Genomic DNA, 19,114 nt, shown 5'->3' on the forward strand with positions numbered 1-19,114 from the left:
CTTTTAGTTTGGCATTTTGGAAAGAAATCATAATTTAAATTTGCAATATATCCCTTGCTTGCAAAGTGTTTGACCAAATGTCAAACAACTGAATTACAGAAGAATTTGGGGTTTGACAAAGTTTTAACCAGTTGGGGTTATTACATTGGTATCAGAGCTAAATCCTTCCATCCTGAGGGTTAGCAATCACATGCAGCCACCTGGGGTTGGATCTCACAGATTTTACACTTGCAAGCGAGCTCTGTTTGGCAAGGAACAAGATTTGGACAGCCAGCCAAACACCATAGGTGACAGGCAAGAGCGTAGCCCACCAAGAGACAATGGGAATGAGTATTAGGAAACAAGGGAATTTTTCAAAGCAATGGTTACAAGACAAGAGTGGATGGCTCAGGCTTTACAAGCACTCACCACCATAGTTGAGCACATGAACCCACAAGACAGACGGAATCAGGAACAAGGGGATAACAAGAGTGCAATGAGATCACCTAGAGTTCATAGAACTCTTTCCAGAACAGCAGACAGGCCCACACATCCTACCTTTGTTAGAGAGGAACTAGTACAGGAGCTAGCAGAGGAAGTTGAGGATGGGACATTTGTAGATATCCTTATGGTTGCTAATGATGAATGGGAATTACTGGCACCACAAGTATGGGAGAGAATTACTTTTGAGAGGTTTGTGAAGCAAAGAAGAGAACACTACCGTGCAGTCAAACAGAATAAGAGACCTCATGACGAGGATAATCAATTAAAGCGAGCTACAGGGAAGCTTTCCTTGACTACATTTGATGGGAGTAGCAAAATGACAGCGCAAGCTTGGATTCACAAGCTTGATACCTTCTTAATACTAAGACCTATGATAGAAGTGGAGGCAATAAAATATGCCACGCTACATTTAGAGGGAGCTGCACATGATTGGTAGTACCATGGGATGGTTACCCTTCAGCATAACCAAGTGACTTCGTATCAGGACCTCGTGAACCAATTGGTAGAAAGGTTTGATAAGAAGGATCCAAAAGTCTATTTCAAGGAGTTGACCCAGTTGAAACAGACAGGGGAATTGGAGTATTTCATTAGTGACCTTCAGAAGCTATCCGTTATAGTGCCAAATATATCGGATAGGAGATTGGTTGTTTTGTTCACTGAGGGATTATCCGAACCACTGAAGGGTTGGGTAAAAGCCTTTGATCCATTCAATTTGCAAGAAGCGATTAAGAAAGCTAGAAGTATGGAACAAGTAGCCCCAGTAAATAAATTTCAAAGGGTGCATCATCTAGCAACGAGAAACCATTATTCAAGAAACCTAAGAAAAATGAAACAAAGGCTGAAAATAAAGATAAATCATTTGCTCCTTTGGATAGAGAGACATTGAACGATTTAAGGAAGAAAAAACTTTGTTTTTATTGTAAGGACCCTATGACATGAACCATGACTATCCTTTGAGGCCAAAGGGGAAAGCAAACAGGGTTATGTGGGCATATTATGAGGATTCTGATTCTGAAAATTCAGACCAGCATTCTGAAAATGAGGAATCAATTGAAGAAAAGGAAGGCACAGATGATATAGGCGATGAAAAGATTGAGGGTAGACTTTCGGAGGCCCATCTCACTAGTTTACAACAAGAGGGATCATTCAGCATGAGAGGGGTATTGGCTGGTCATCGAGTTATTACTTTGTTTGATAAAAGTGCTACTCACAATTTTATTGATTCCAGATTGATTGTGAGGCGTGGGATTCAAACAGAGTAATTCGAGGGTCTGAGAGTGAAGGTAGTTGATGGCTACATCCTCAAATGTGACAAGAAGATTACAGGTCTCCCCCTAAAGATCAACAACTTTGATTTCAAAGAAGATTTTTATGTTGTTAACATGGGTGACACAGATTTAGTTCTTGGCATGACTTGGTTACATGATATTGGGGAGTTCATTCTCAATTTGAGAGATATGAAGATGAGGTTCCAGTCAGAAGGGAAGACCTATATACGTAAGGTCATTCGTAACAATGGGTTTAGGATGATGTCTTGCAAACGCATAGAGAGCTTGTTGAGACATGACCAGGTTCAATGGGCAGCCCGTTGCACTTAAATGCCATCACAGGGGCAGCAAAAATCAAAATATCACCCGGACATACAAAATGTAAGAATCAAGCACTACAAGGTTTTCAGTGAAATACCACCAAGTAGACCTCCAAATAGAGGTATTGAGCATATTATTGAGTTAGAGGACGGTGCTAAACCCATGATGATCACACCCTATAGGCATCCAAAGAGATTGAAGGATGAAATCAAGAAAACCATCAAGGAACTACTTGCTATGGGGCACATTAGACCAAGTAAGTCATCTTTCGTTTCTTTTGTGGTTTTGGTGAAGCAGAAGGATGGAACTCTTAGGATGTGCATAGATTACAGGGTTCTGAACAAGAAGACTATCAAAAATAGGTACCCCATCCCATAGATTGATGAGTTATTAGATGCGCTACATGGAGCATGTTTCTTCTCCAAAATTGATTTGAGATCAGGCTATCATCAAATCCAAGTCAGAGAGCAGGATATAGAGAAGATGGCATTTAGATGTCATTGTGGCCATTTTGAGTTTGTAGTTATGTCATTTGGGCTCAATAATGCTCCAGCTACTTTTCAGTCCACAATGAATAGGGTTTTTCAGCATCAATTGAGGAAATGTGTTAGTCTTCTTTGATGACATCCTGGTGTATAATAGGACATGGGATGAGCATGTGTGGCACTTAGACACCGTGTTCAACATTCTGTGCAGGGAGTCCTTGTATGCAAAGGAGTTCAAATATGATTTGGGATTATCAAAGTTATTATATCTCAGACACATTATCAGTGCCCAGAGAGTACGCATGGATCCTAAAAAGATTCGTGCTATTATTGAGTAGCCTACTCTAGTAAACCTGACACAGTTGAGAGGATTTTTGGGGTTGTGTGGGTTGCAAAGGAGGTTTGTTAGTGGATATTCCAAGCATGCAGCACCCTTGACGGACTTGATGAGAAAGGGGGCTTTCTTATAGACTCTTGAGGCACAGGAGTGGTTTGATAAATTCAAGGAGTTGATGATTTCTTGTCCAGTGCTCGTATTACCAGATTTTAGCAAAACTTTTGAATCGCATTGTGATGCATCTAGCGAAGGTGTTGGAGCGGTGCTTATGCAGGACAAGCACTCGATTGCTTATGAGAGTAGGAAGCTCAGGGGGGCTAAGAGGAGCTTCAGCATTTATGATAAGAAAATGTTGGGCATAATGCATGCTTTGGCCAAATTCAAGCAGTATTTAGTGGGTAGCAAATTCAGCATAAAAACCTACCACAATAGCCTGAAACATTTCCTGGAGCAATGAGATCTTAATGACAGGCAACAAAAATGGGTAAGTAAATTACAGGCATATGATTTTAATATTACCTATTTCAAAGGGACGCAGAATGTAGTAGCAAATGCCTTGTCACGAAGACCCCACTTGAGCTTGATGACCGATATATCAAAAGATTGTAGACATTTGATCCTTGCAGAGTATGCAAAGGATATATGGGCATCGGGATTCATAGATGGATCGATCCAGAATAGTGATTTCACCCTTGTGAATGAGATCATCATTTACAAAGGGTGCATTTATTTGGTGCCAAGGTCAGAGGTGAAGAGGATGGTGTTGAGAGTTTATCATGACTCACCTAAGACAGGACATCCAGGTTTTTACAAAACCTACCGGCAGATTCGTGAGCGTTTTTTGTGGAAAGGGCTCAAAAATGAGGTGTTGCAATATGTTAGAGAGTGTCCTACTTGCCAGCAGAATAAACAGGAGCACTCTTACCCAGTCGGCTTACTTAAGCCACTTCTGATTCCTAACAGGAAGTGGGAGTATTTATCCATTGACTTCATCGCAGGACTGTCGAGACCCCAGGGTCGAGACTGTATATATGTTGTTGTTGATCGGCTTACAAAGTTTGCCCACTTCTTCCCAATCAACACTATGTACACTGCTACACAGAGGGCAGATTTATTCTTCAGAGAGATATTTAGGTTGCATGGTTTACCTCGGAGCATTTTCAGCAACAGGGATAGCAGGTTTATGAGTCACTTTTGGCAAGAGTTGTTCAAATTGTGCAGGACAAAGCTCACTCCGAGTACTAGCTACCACCCCCAAATAGATGGTCAAACATAGATAGTGAACAAATGGGTGGAGGGATACCTCAGGAATTACATAGCAGGGCAACAGAAGGCTTGAGATAAGTGGATATATCTATGCGAATATTTTTATAATTCCACTTATCACATGTCTATCTAGATGTCACCATTCATGGCATTATATTGATATGAGGCACCCAGTTTCATGGATTTGTTGCTATCAGATAGTAGAGTGCCCAGTGCTGGAGACTTATTACAAGAGAGCCAGGATATTGTGAAGGCTCTTAAGGATAATATCACCAAGGCACAAAACCAACAAAAGCAATATGTTGATCAGAAGAAGACTGAACGAACTTTTGAGGTAGGTGATATGGTATATTTGATGTTGCAGCCTTACTCCCAGTCCATTCTCAAGAAGCGTGGTGCCAAAAAACTTAAGCCACATTATTATGGGCCTTTAAGGGTGATCAAGAGAGTTGGAGAGGTGGCTTACGGGTCGGATTTGCCAGCAGAGAGCAGAGTCCATAATATTTTTCATGTGTCACGTCTCAAAAAGGCGTTAGGACACCAGATTGTTCCTTCTACAGTGCTTCCACCCTTGGACGATGAGGGGAAATTGGTTTTAGACTTTTAGTACTAGAGGCTATCATTGAGTTCAGAGAGAGGAATTTGAGGAGACATACTATCAGGAAGTACTTGGTGAAGTGGAAGAACCTGCTAGTAGAGAATGCCACTTGGGAGAGTGAAGAAATTTTGCAGCATCCAAAGTTGAGATTGCTTGGGGACAAGCAATTTTAAGAGGGGCGAACTGTAATGTTCCCATCTTTTTAGTATCTCAGTGGAGTTCTTAGCCTTTACATTCTCTGAAGGCTAAGTGGAGAAATAAGGAGAAATTGATTAAATTAATTTCTTATAAAGTCATTAAATAAATTAAAATTAAAAGATGACTTTATATTTAATTAACTTAATTAAAAGTGGCTAAAGTTAAATAAATTAATTAAAAGAATCTTCTAGAAGGAGGAATTTAATATTATTTTATTTCTTCTAGAAGGAGGTCCATCTGTTGGAAGAAAAGAATAAATAGGGAGGGCAGCTTCATTATTGAGCATCGAATGTGTTGCTTTCTACTCTTCTAGATAGCTTGTGGAGCCAAGGGTTTCTGCAGTTGTTATATTGATCATTGGGAAGGAACACTCCTATTGATTTGCATAACTAAGGAGGTGAAATATCTTCCGAAGGGTTGCAGTTGTTGGAGAAGACAAATCAGTCTTTTCATTGTGCCGGATATGTGGCCTAAGGCCAGATTTGTGAAGTAAGGAATAAGTTGGATATTGCTACAGGAGCTCTGCTACATTATTGCTGCTACAGTAACTTGCTATAGTGCCGCTGCTACAGTAACTTTCTACAGTATCACTGCTACAATGATGCTGCTACAGTAACTTGCTGCAGCGACACTGCTACAGTAACTTGCTACAGTGACGCTGCTACAAGATTTGCTATAGGAAAATTCATATTTTGAAGCAATTCCAAGTTTTTATCTACTACATTTTGCATTGTTTGAGAGTAGATATTTAGGGCATTGATAGAGTTTGTAAATCTGTTGTAATCTGATTTATATCAAAGTTTTATATCAGAATTTGTTGCCCTAATGACTTATTGTTGAAGATGCATATTTTTTCATTTGTAACCCATGTTTATATGTTCCAATCAAATACAAAAAATATTTGCATCGCCAGTGTTAATCATTTGGAGTTTGCAAGCATATCTCTTTTAGTTTGGCATTTTGGAAAGAAATCAGAATTTAGATCTGCAATATATCCCTTGCTTGCAAAGTGTTTGACCAAATGTCAAACAACTGAATCAGAGAAGAATTTGGTGTTTGACAAAGTTCTACCCCATTGGGGTTATTACATTCTCGATCATTTCTGTTATGGAAAGAACTTGTAATTGCTTATTTAAGGAGCATCCCTCTCCTTTGTTTAACATTAAATATCTCAATCAATTATCATTTGACATCTTCATCTTTTTATATGCATCTTATAAATTACACATTGACCTCGAATTTCCATATATAAGATGTCATGCACTCAACAAAAGTAAATTTTATATTTTTCAACTACCCATACATGTCAACTCACTCATGAGAGAACAACCAAAGACATTGAATAGAAAACTAACCTGTTAATGTTCAACTGCTTTTAATTGTTGTAACTAACCTAAACTTTCCAAAAACAGTTAAACATCCAAGAAGAAACTATCCTATGTATGCAATCTGTATGTCCCAACAAACAACACATATAACAACCATTCAACAAAACCAGGTGAATAGCATAAGTTCAGGCAGCTATAAATCTGCAAAAGCTCAAAAATTTCCAAGGAAGATGAAATATCACTGCACTGAGATGGAGAATTTTGTTTTGGGTGCATGTATGTATTCTGCACAATTGATGTAAATACTTGTCAGCAAGCATAAGACTACTGTAGTTATTGTATTCATAAAGAGAAAACTTACTAACTTCATACTAAATGACATATTTATGTAACTCGCAAAGAATGAGCACTTAAATCACAAGGTGGACTTTCTGGGATCATGGTCCTTTTTCTTTCCATGATACAGTTCATCTTCTGTTTGTTGACAGAGATCTACTCCTCTTCAGCCAACCCCCAGCGACAAGGGTAAAGCCATATACAAGCATCTTCACTAATACAAGGGTCACTTTAGTCTTGGATGTTAAAATCTTAAAAGTGATCCTAAGATGAATATTTTGCTTAAGCCTCCCAACCCTCAGCACTACCCAATGAGCAATATTAGATCTTGCATTGACCCTTCACAATGACAGATGATGGCAATAGCGACTTCACCATTTTTAGTTCAAACAATAATTCTTGACGATCTCAAGTTAGTGTTTGCTCTTTGGAGTTCTTATTCCCCATTCTTGGCTACAAGCCTATATGTACTAGTGTATTGACCAGTTGTGTTCATAGTCCCTTTTTGTTTTGTAATCCTTTGATTTTGGTATTCCCCTTTGTGGTGCCTTTCTATGTTTTTCTTCCTAGAAGTTTCTTTTGTAAACTACTGTACTCTTGAGTCTGATCAACCTACTTTTGGTCATCTGCAGCCATTAATATAATATATTTCCTTCTCCTTCTTTCATTCTAGATTGGCTATCAAACCCAAAATATTTGATATGTTCATATGTTATGCTATAGAGATGCAAATTATACACATTATTCTTGATTATTGACTATGTTAAGACTTAAGAGGTATCTTCCATTCTATAATAGTCACACTGCTGCAAGTGACCAACAGTTTATTTTGTCATCCAAGAGGAGTGAAAGACCACAACAAACCATGCCATTTAGAAAGTATTAAATTGCTAAGTTTCCACCTTGGAACCATCTTCATAAGACACCTTAGTGAAGTCTCAAAAATTAAAATGTAATAAATTGTTGCAGTGAAGGTTTATGCATTGTTACAAGCAACAGGAGAGTCTAACAGTGGACCCAAAGAAATAGCATACCTTGAACAACCTCTATAAATAGACAAAAGCTCAACAACTTAAAGACACTTCACTTAATCAAAAACTTAAAGACTCTTCTCAGGAAGATAAAATAATAGTAGATTGTACAGAATTGATTTATCTTTAGGGTGCATAAGTGTCTGTAACAGTTTCCATAGATAATGTTAATCCTAGTCAGAGCGCATAGAGCAAATATCAGTTACTGTATTCACAAAGAGACAACTAATTAATTGCTATTTATTCATTTGAAAAATCAATTTGTTTAATTTAAGGTGGTGACTTTGCAATCTATCAAATTATATGCTATTTCATCAGGATTCAACTGAATAGTTTTGGATTCTATCATCCTAAGTCACACGATACGTTGAATTTCATCCATAAAATTTGAATTTCAGCGAATTTTTACCCTTTTCGAACTTCATCCGAATTTTATGATATTTAATATAATACTGTTATTTAATATAATAAATTTTGTTATTTAATATAATATAATATTATTTTAAAATAATATTGAGTTGTTTAGTTTAATTATTTAATAATGTCAAACTATTTTGTGTGTATATTACTTATAGTTAAAAATAAGCAATTTTATATAAGGTAATTTTAATGGCAATTTATTTGCAAATTTTATCTTTGCTGAGTTCCATCCAAATTATATTATCGACAAACTCTGATGGCTAATTTTGTACTACCCTGGTCTCTGAATTTGGTAAGGCTACCATCAGAGTCAAGTAAGGTCATTACTCTCCTGGACTCATTCTGTATTTACATTTGTAAGCTTAGGCACTTTCTTCAGCAGCACACGTGTAGGTGATGATTGTATGTTACATCATGTTCTAGTTGCTATACTATTTTTTGTTGCTCAAGTTGTCCTTTTCCCTCAGTTTTTTCCAACAGTTTAATCAGAATATATAATAACCTTGCTCATTTTTATAAGCTTTACCAACATGGGTTTAAGTGAAAACCAAGTTTACAATCTTCACTACAATTGGTGTTGCCCCGTGTCGGTTGATGAAATCAAGGATAATGCATCACCGATAGGCTGATAACTAATCCAGATCCAGTTCAGGGAAAAAGCTTATCTGTGTCACTTGTAAACGCCAACAAATTCCTACAAATCAGACCCAAGGTGTATACCCAGTTGAAACCATGTCCAAAAAATTTACTCATTAAATGTCCTTTTGAACGCAAAAGATGCAGAACAGTACAGTACACTTGCCTGTCATTCTTATCTTTCACTGCACAAGAAGAGTTGAAGTTTTGTTCCTGAAAGTTCCTGATTGGTATTTCAATGCATGTGCAAGGATAGTCTTTATGAAGAGCCGTATGACAACAATTGCTCATTTTGTTATTTTACTATTGAACAATAAATATCTATCATGAAACTTGAGTTTTGACGAGCTGATATTATTAAAATAATAGCTCCTAAAATAGATTATCTCTTGTTTAACAGCCACTCCTAGATATTGGAAATATCTTGTTTAATAGATTCTTTCTATGATTTTTGTGTTTCTTTTTAGAAACATCTCATTTATAATCTCTATAAGAACATTTTGTTATTAGTAAATAAGTCATCCACTATTTTACCAATATTTATCTAATATGGTATCAGAGTGGGATTTCTAAATTCTTCTTTTGAAAAAAAAAAACATTTGTTTCTCAAAACTCATCCTTTGGAAAAAAAATATTTAGTATTTTTTTTTCAAAAGGATTCCTCTGAGGAACTCTGTGCGTCTGCTCTAGGGAAATTTTGTTTTTCCCTACCCACATTCATGCTCATTCCTAATCTGCTACCCGCATAAGATTTTTTTTTGCAGATTTCTGTTGTCTGAAAACACTTTTTGTTTTTTCATGGTCTATTATGTGCTTTCTATGGTTGTAACTTGTCACCACAGTTATCTAGCTGTGAAAGTCTTCATTTTATCCACCCTGCATCGTGCAACTATTGAGGTGCCGTCTTTTTTCCTCATGATCAGATCCAGCTCGTTCTTTTGCAGACACCAAAATTGCCACTGTATTTGGTCGACAGTTCCTTCTCGTTTTTGTTCACTAAGACCAGTAGTTTGGTTATTTTGCTGATCTGAAGGTATGTTGCTGAAAACGACTCTGCAACTCACCATTTTTTCTGCTAAAAAAAATACTATGATCTGTGCACCACTGTTTTTATTTGACCATTTCCTAAAGTTGTTTTCTTGTAATGTCCCCACTAGAAGGGTTAGTTTGGGACAAGTAATATCTGCAAAATAATGGTTAGAATCACAACAATAACAAAACGAACTATATTATTCTACCCTCTAATTTAACCCCAATCTTAAGGACATCTCCAAATCGGGCTTCCTAGCTCATAGCTAACTCGCCGTCTTTCCGAGAGCACACCCCTTAAGATTTCTCTTCGATGGGCATCCTCTATCCAAGGCCAAAGACATATGCATATGTTGACAACATCAGAATATTCTAGCACATTGATACTCGGCCATGGCGAACAATGGAGATCTTAATATCTCGCATGCTCCATGCTTCGAGTTTCATTTATCTCCATGGTGTTAACCCCATGAGCTAATACAATATTATTCACAAGTATGATTCATTAATATAAATAAATTCATTAATATAATTAAATAAATATAATCCATAAACATACCTTTCTTACCTCCTCCTTGTCTTGGTCCATGTGGCTCTACCCTTAGTCTGCACATCAATGAATTATTCCTTCTAGATTATCTCAACTCTATATCTACTTTCTAAAATTCTTCCTTTTCCAATTATAAGGACAAGACAAAATATGCTTTTTTTATTTCTTCTTTTCCAAGAGTCACAACCTTTCATAATACAAATCCTTTGAAAAGTCACAACACTATATAGTTATAATCCTTCGGAAAAGTCTCAATACTTTATAATCAAAATATTTTTTGAGAGTGACAACTATTCATAAATATGACCCTTTCAAAGGTGCACATCCTTTCAATATCATTGATACATTTTCAAAAAGTCATTTATTTTCTTCATATTACCTTCCTCTTCCATGTTTCCTTTTTGAACTCCTCTCTTCTCCTCTTATTTTTTCTTCTCTCTAAAATAAATTCTCCTCCCTTTTATATCTTAATTTTAAGGAGTCATGTCTATCTATTAAACATCTCTTGACTTTTCATTAGATTTAGTTAATTTATATTATTCTATGTTATATTATTTATTTACTTACTTATTTGTGTTATTATTATTTATTATTAAATTCTATTTAGAAAGTTAACATACTTTCTACAATATTGTCTCTAGTATTTAATTTTGCTTCTTTATTTACTCATTGATATTTTATTATTTTTTAATTATTTAAAATATCATACTAAATATTATTTAATTCATAATATATATTAAATAATTATTATTTCTTATTTTATATTTTAGTATTAGTTTTAATATAACTTTATTATCATTATTTATTTAATATTGTAATATCTAATTATTATTAAAATTCTATCTTAAAATGGGGGTATGACATTTCTAGATGATTCTGCTCAAAAAGACTAAGTTTTTTCTAGCTACATGTTGCAACTCTATGGTATTCTACCATGTTTTGAAGATTTTTTGTAGCCAAATAGGCTTTTCTTTAGAAACTCTCCGTTTGTTTGCCATATTCAAAATCTGAATTCAGATTCTTGAGTGGGTTTTTCAAGACCTGAATGGGTTGCTTTCACATTTTTTTGGGTGCCACATTTTCCATTCCTCGAATTCTATGCTAACTGGAATTTTATTTCGCTTACTGATTACTTGTGCATTTTTAAAAACCTCTAATGGGTTGTCTTTAGAATTTTTTGGGTACCTCAATTTCCATGCCTCGCATTTTGTTCCAAGAAATCATTTTGAAATATGTATCTGCCTCTATAATCAGCACATTCAAATTCGTGCATTCATCCATCTAGTCTTCTCCTTTTTGTACTTCAAAAAGCATGCAATGGCATTTTTGACCAACATTCTATTGGAAGGCAGTCAAAAATTCAATGGCAATAACTACAATACCTAGAAGTAACGTATGATGACAATGTTCGAGTACAAGTGCCTTGACAAAATTGTGTTGGCCACGACTAAACATCCTAAGGAAGAAGGCAAAGAGCAAGATAAATTTAATGAGCGGAATCAAGAAATCATCATGCTCATCAAACTTTTTGTCACTGATGATCAGCTCCTACAGCCTTCCAACAAAACGGCTACAACAATTTGGAGCCATCTAAAAGGTTTAAATGAAAACTCCAATAAAAGTCGTGCATTCTTTTGGAAGAACATGTTCATCTTGATCATGATGGATGAACAGGTATCTCTACAAGATCATCTCAATAAAACTAAAAATATTCATGATAGGTTGGAAGCCACTGGATACAAAATGGAAGAAGACATGGTGGTGATCACCTTGAAGAGTCTTTCATCTTCCTATGAGCACTTTGTTGAAACTCCCAATATTGCTTCAACTCATTTTTATATTTCATTTTTTGATCCTTGTACAATGTTTCTACAGCTACATCATTAGAAACAACAATTCAGCAATGGTACCTACTCATCTTTTAACACTCAAGCCTTCTCAGCTAAATCCACAGGCAACTATCATTTCTCTCAATCTTCTCAGTAGAATCCTTCTGCTCAATAATCAAAAGGCCCAAAGAAGAAAAATGTTTAGTGCAACTATTGCCATAAGTTTGGTCATATGAAGTTGGATTGTCAGAAACACTTAGCTGCCCAAGCCAAGCAATCTAGTTCACAGACTGAAGCACATGTTGTGAAGCATACTGAACTAGGTGAATCTACCTATTATGCCTTCGTGGCTAAAAGACCTACAAATCATGTAAAATCCTCTACCTATATTGATTTAGGTGCCTCTCACCACTTTACTGTCATTAAGATTGGTTCATAGATTTCCAGCCATTCTTAGATTTAATTATTTTTGGGGAGAAGAGTACATCGTTGCCAACAGAGGCAATATCTAGATTCAATTTAGAGGAAGGAAAATGATTTTCCTTGATGTGTACAATGTTCCAAGAATGGATCGCAATCTTCTCTTTGTCAGTCAAATTATAAGGCATTTTTCTCGGCTTGATGTGACCTTTAGTTCACATCAATGCAATACCATTGATCGGGAAACTTAGTCCACAGCTGTCATTGTTGTTGAAGATCGTGGTCTTTTTAAACTTGTTGACTCTAGGGATTCTCAAGAGCTTGCCATGGCAGCCCATTGCTCCACTTTTAGTACACTCTAGCATCAACTGTATGTGCACTTGAATGTGCACTATCTTTTTCAGCTTGTTCAGGAATATATGTCATTGGATTGTCGGTGATTCAAACCCAGAATCTTGGAGTTCACAAAGTATGTCAAGTTGGGAAGCAACATAACATTCCTTTACAAGATGGCAACTCCTAGAGAGCTTCAAAGATATTACAATTGATCCATGCTGAAGTTTGTGGACTTATGGCTACTCCCAATCCTGCTAGGTCCAGGTATTTTTTACTATTTTATTGATGATTTCAGTAATTGTGGGTGTACTTCCTTCAACAAAACTCACAGGCATTTGTTGTATGTCAAAAGTTCAAATCATTTGTATTAAAAAAGTCTAGTCAACAATTACTCTTAGAAGTGACACTGGGGGAGAGTTTTATTCCCCAACCTTTGGCATGAAGCGACAATTAACAACAACCTACACCCCTCAGCAAAATGATGTACGATCACTGAAATGGCTCAGTGCATGCTTGAACACAAACAAGTTCCAAAGAAATTTCGGTCTAAAGCTATCTACACTATCATCTATCTTCTCAATCATTCTCCTACAATGGTCGTCAAGAAGCAACCAACTCAAGTCGTAAGCCTAGAATCACTCATCTCAAAGTTTTTGGCCACTACAGTTGTGTGGATCCTTGATGTTAAACACCCCAAGTTAGATGTCAAGAGCCACAAAAAGCATTGTATAACTGGCTACTATGATAATCACAAAGCCTACCCCATGGTGGAAATCAAGACAAATCGTCTCATATTCAGTTGTAATGTGGTCTTTGATGAGGAACAAGGACCATTTCAGCTCTCTCCTCTAGTTATGAAATTGAAGGATCAATCTCTCCAAGCTCACAACTTGCATATTCGTCTACCATTACGTCTACCTAATGGAAGGGTTTCAGTTGAGAAGGCTCCAATTATTCTTGTTCCTGTCTCTCCACCAGTTCCTTCACCTACATGCTCACCTAGTGCAGCCACACCATCTAAATTTGCTTAGTATTCATCTGATCTTCTATTTGATGATAATGACCCCATTGCACAACCTGTTTTTAATGCTAACACTTATACTCTCCAGCCTAAATGGTGGGCTAAGATAATTGGCGATGTTCATGATGATGAGCTCATTGGCGATATTCATGATGATGAGCTCATTGGCGATATTCATGATGATGAGCTCATTAAGGGTAGAATTGCTTGGAAAAAGAGATAACCTTAAATTTTGCTCTCATGGCCAATATTCACATTGTGTACGAACCTTAGACATACACAAAGGCAAAAGGAAAACTTGAGCAAGAAGAAGCTATGCAAACTAAGCATCATAGTGTGTCGAAAATTAACACTTGGGTTTTGCAAAACTTCTTATAAGAAAGAAACCCAATGATTGCAAATAGGTCTATGCTAAACTTCTTGTAGGAAAGAAACCCAATGATTGCTAATAGGTCTACAAAGAAATATGAAAAAGATAAAACTTAAAATAAGTTCAAGGATCATCTTGTTGCCAAAGACTTCTCTCAACAAGAAGGAATTGATTATGAAGAGACCTTTGCTCCCACTACAAAGATGAGCATCAACAAATTTGTCCTCACCATGGGGACTCAATGTAACTAGAAGGTCCATCAAACTAGATTTGAAGAGTGCTTTCCTAAATGGTGAGTTACAGGAAGAAGTGTACATAACTCAACCTCCTAGATTCAAGGTGGTTAGCAAAGAACACCAAGTACTCAAACTGGTAAAAGCAATCTATGGCCTCAAACAGGCTCCTCAGGCATGGTACATGAAAATTGATAAGTATCTCTCAACTCAGGGTTTCCAAAAGAGTCCTTTTGGCTCAAATCTGTATGTGATATAGCCATTCTGGTTATATATGTTGATAATTTGATTATCACTAGCAGTTTTGAATCCTTGACTCCGAGAATTGGACAAAATCATCAGTCTTTTGACATGACTGACCTTGGACTTCTCCACAACTACCTACATGTCAAGGTTTGGCCAAAGTCGCATGGCATCTTCATCTCTCAATCTTTGCTGGACAAATTCAGAATGTAGGATTGTAAACTTGTATCTACACCTATGGAATTTGATCTTAAGTTGTCAACCAAATCTAATTCTCCTGTTGAAAATGAATCCACATTCAAACAACTAGAGGGCAATTTGATCTATCTCGCTGCCACTAGACCTGATCTCAACTTTACAATGAGTTACACATCTCACTTCATGACAGCTCTCACTTCAAATCATTGGGCTGCAGCAAAGTGCATCTTGGGCTATGTCAAGGGCACTCCTGATTTTGGTATCTTCTATGGACGAACCAATGATGCCCAACTCAGCGGCTACACAGACTCAGACTAGGAAGGCTTTGTTAATGACAAAAGGGCCACTTCCAGGTATGACTTCAGTTTGGGCACAACTGTTATCACTTGGACCAGTAAGAGGCAACAAGTTGTATCTCTTTCCTCATCAGAAGTTGAATATCAGGGAAAAGTCAAAGTAGGTTATGAGGCAGTTTGGTTGTGCAAGATGCTTTCTGACATCCTTATGTGTTAGACAGGTCCTTCACCCCTCTTTTGTGACAATCAAGGATCCTCAAACTTGCCAAAAATCCAGTCTTCCATGTGCACACTAAGCATATTGACATTCATTGCCACTGTATTCATCTAATGGTTGAAGATGGACCCATGGATTTGCAATTTGTTCCTACAGCTGACCAGACTGTTGATATCATCGCCAAGTCCCTACTTCCAAAGAAGTTTGTCAAATTCAGCAGCCAGCTTGTTGTCATTGGTAGGTTGACCATTAAGGGAGGGTATTAAAATAACAGCTCCAAAGTTAGCTTATTTCTATTTTAATAGTCACTCTTAGACATTGTAAATATCTTGTATAATAAGGTTCTTTCTATTACTTCTATGTTTCTTTTTAGAAATATCTCGTGTGTAATCTCTATAAGAACATTTAATTCTTACTAAATAAATCATATAATATTTTAACAATATTTGTCTAATAAATATGAAGTGTTGTAGTATTAATTTTTAACACTCAGCTTGATCCATGTTTTCAGGATGCAATATGAACATATTAATGATTTTTATATGTATGTAGCCAAAACAAATCCAATCCAAAAACACTTGCCATACCAATGTACCCAAACCCAAACCCGTAACTTAGATAACAGGTAGAAAATCTGCAGTAGATAGAGTAGATACCAAAATGTCTAAAATACAAATTCTTAAACTTCTACTTTTCCTTTTTATTAGAAGAGGGAATGGAAATTTTGAAAAACACACAGAAAAGTTAAAAAGGCTCAAGTTAAAAAGGCTCAAACAGAACGATATTACAATTCAAAAAATGATTTTTTGACAGTACATAGTGATAAAACACATTCATAAAAGGAAATGGGTGCCCGCATGGGCTCACTCTGAAAGCAATATGGGTAGCACATTAGGCCACAAACTGTCCTTCCATGCGTCTGTTCAGTAAGGTCCAACTCAAGGCACACATTTGTACTTGAGGTTTAGAGGATGAATATAGCTCCCACAAACTAAAGCCCCAATATAACTGGATAAAATTTATTTTTACACCAATGGAATCAGTTTGTTCTAACAAACATGTAACTGAACTAGATTCATGTTGCCACCTATTGGATCAGTTAAGATCTAACTAATATATCTTCAACTGGTGCATAAAGGCTGGTAAGTGTCCCATAATTGGTAGCTGCATAACTCATTTGTAACTGATGAATTACTTATTTACACCTGCAAAACTGACAGGTAACTGTTGGCAAAATAGCTGAAGCTGATGCTGCAGAATTTATTGCTTCATAGATTGACAGAAACATGACTTATTTCTTTCCCTGCTCACCCTCCAATTTCCTGCCTAACTAATTTATTTCTGCACAAGACTTGTTCCCACATAAGACAATTTTCCCAGCACACCAACATAGGAATAAAAGTGTTTGATGTAATGGTGCCTTTTCCAGGAATCATAACGCAGAGATCAAATGGAAACAACAATGACATATACTTTTTCCAGGAATTGAGTTTGTTGAACCTGGTGCTTCTATCTCAATCACCATTCCATGAGGGATATGTTTCGCATTTGGTCCTGTAGTGCCCATGATTTTAGATAGATTTACAGGATGTACTTTAAAGTAAGCACTCTTCAATGCAATTATCAAGCCTATCATTCCTTATTAGTTATTGGTCTAAGGAATGAGGCTTTCTTTTGTGGTCTTCCCAAATGGTTCACATAGAAAGATCTGAGCTCTCATTCTTTAGCTGCCAGCATATGATCCATTGAAAACGAGCAATTCCTTCAGCACATAGTCCAAGCGAAGTTTTAATTTGTCGCCCAACATCATCATCGTCTTGATTATATCAGCAGACTTTCTATATCCTATAATTCAGAATTCCAGATCTTTTAGTGATTTAGATTCAAACATTTTGAAAGGAAGCTACAGGCCTTGAAACTCTGGTTTTTCTTCCAGCGGTCATAAAAATAATGTTTCATTGGATGGCTTGGTAAATTGGTGGTCACAAGAGGAATGCAAACCTACCAATTATTCTTCCTTCTACAATTTTAATAAATATTTATAGTGTTCTTTTGGATCTTTCAATCATCTCAAAGGTAAAAAAATATTTTAGATTTGGCAAAAGCATGATAAGGCTTTTGTGAATATATTCATTGAATCCATGAGATATATTACTAGCTTCTACAAAATTAAATTTAAAACAGCCCCAGTCGTGAACAGGGCTTAACGAGGCTTGAAAAGTATAAATCCAAATTAAAATATAAAGTAACGCAGATTAAAACAATTTAGAGTGTGTAAGTTTGTGTCCAATCTCAATCGAGCAGGGAGGGAGGAGAGTATTGGCTTGACTAACGTTCAATATGCATGGAATTAATTTTATTTCAGTTAAGCCCTCTCTATTGTTAATAACTCGTTCCCAGTGCATGAATAAATGAAAAGGAGTTATCTTACCATTGAAACAACGGGGCGAGAAATTTGAATAGTGTAGAGCAACGTGGCAGAGTCATAGTCCCAAATGCGTATAGTAGCATCCAAAGATGATGTCCAGCAGTGGCAAAAAGGCTTGGTCGTATCTCCATTCGCATTGGGAGGTCCCAAAATTACTGTTGTGACTTGTGCCTTGTGCCCTACCAACTCCGAAACCTGCGGTAACATCAAAAATAGAAGCTTCAATGAATATGCATCTGAATGATACAATTTGCAAGGTCCTACAGACCAATTCAGCCTAGAGTACATTAACAATCATCAACATAAATATGAAAGAACATGAGGTTTTCACAGCAAAGAGATAGCAAAAACCTCTGCTTATTGTGTATCAACACAGACAGCTTTTTCAAAAGCGTTATAGTAATCATTAGCATTGTCAACAACCATTGCAACATAGGCACGTTGGCCGTAAGCTAGGCCAAACTTACCAGAAGGCCTGTGGCCACACTGTAAACTGAAACAGTTTGATCGGTCGGTACTAGCAGCTTCTTGCCATCACTAGAAAATACAGGCGCGCGATACACCAAACTGCCCCCTCCAGTCAGCATTTTGGCCTTAAACAAGGCACTTAACAGACAGAATGCAAAAGAACAACCTGCAAGAGCTTATGCGCCAAAGAACATCAGGCAAGAGCTTACATTAAGGCTCTTAACACTGAATGGTAAATGGCGCCTTGCCCTCGCTTACGAGTGAAACCTTCGTGCAAGTAAATTTTTGTCCCGGGTTTAGGGTTTAACGTCTGCCTGCTTCAATTTATATTTTCTCCAAAAGCCAATTTATTTTCAACTTATATTTTTCGCTTTGCGATCGTGGGGAAGGACTCCAAGTCTCGATCTCCATTCAACTCCTTTTAAGCCAGGTGTTTCTCAAGGTGCATTTTCCGACTTTTTTTTTTTTATATATATTTGCTCTTGTTAGTTTTGTTTCGTCCTTCTTTCTTTTGATTAATGAAAAAACAAATTGTGGATACACAAACAATGGGAAAACAAACGGTGGATATGCAAGCATTGGAAAAGCAAACCATATCATTGATAAAAAACGGTCAAGAAATTCTGGTGCACTTTGAAACTAACCATTTAGGTCAAGTCAAAATGGCATCACTCGGCAAGATAGGGAAATATATTTGGGTCAACGTTAAACAGTTCAAGGGCATTTTAAAATGTAGACTTCCTCGCTTGAAAGGGTCACATTCAAAGCA

General features: G+C 36.7%; 1 protein-coding gene across 2 annotated transcripts in view; it reads right to left on the minus strand.

Moving 5' to 3' along the window:
• The window catches only part of LOC149574947 (Transducin/WD40 repeat-like superfamily protein), a 152,319-nt gene extending 133,535 nt beyond the window's left edge, over window positions 1-18,784 (minus strand). For both annotated transcript variants that reach the window (XM_089814794.1, XM_089814793.1), the window contains exons 1-2: window positions 18,345-18,784; window positions 17,881-18,072 (exon numbers count right to left, since the gene is read on the minus strand). In XM_089814794.1, the coding sequence (XP_089670920.1) occupies window positions 17,881-18,072; window positions 18,345-18,464 (312 nt within the window). In that variant the 5' untranslated portion in view covers window positions 18,465-18,784. The remainder of the gene's footprint in view (window positions 1-17,880; window positions 18,073-18,344) is intronic.
• Between the last annotated feature and the right edge of the window lie 330 nt (window positions 18,785-19,114).

The sequence above is a fragment of the Cupressus sempervirens genome, chromosome 2, assembly GCF_028749045.1.
Source record: "Cupressus sempervirens isolate cs-2001-9-10 chromosome 2, ASM2874904v1, whole genome shotgun sequence".
NCBI classification, from domain to species: Eukaryota; Viridiplantae; Streptophyta; class Pinopsida; order Cupressales; family Cupressaceae; genus Cupressus; species Cupressus sempervirens.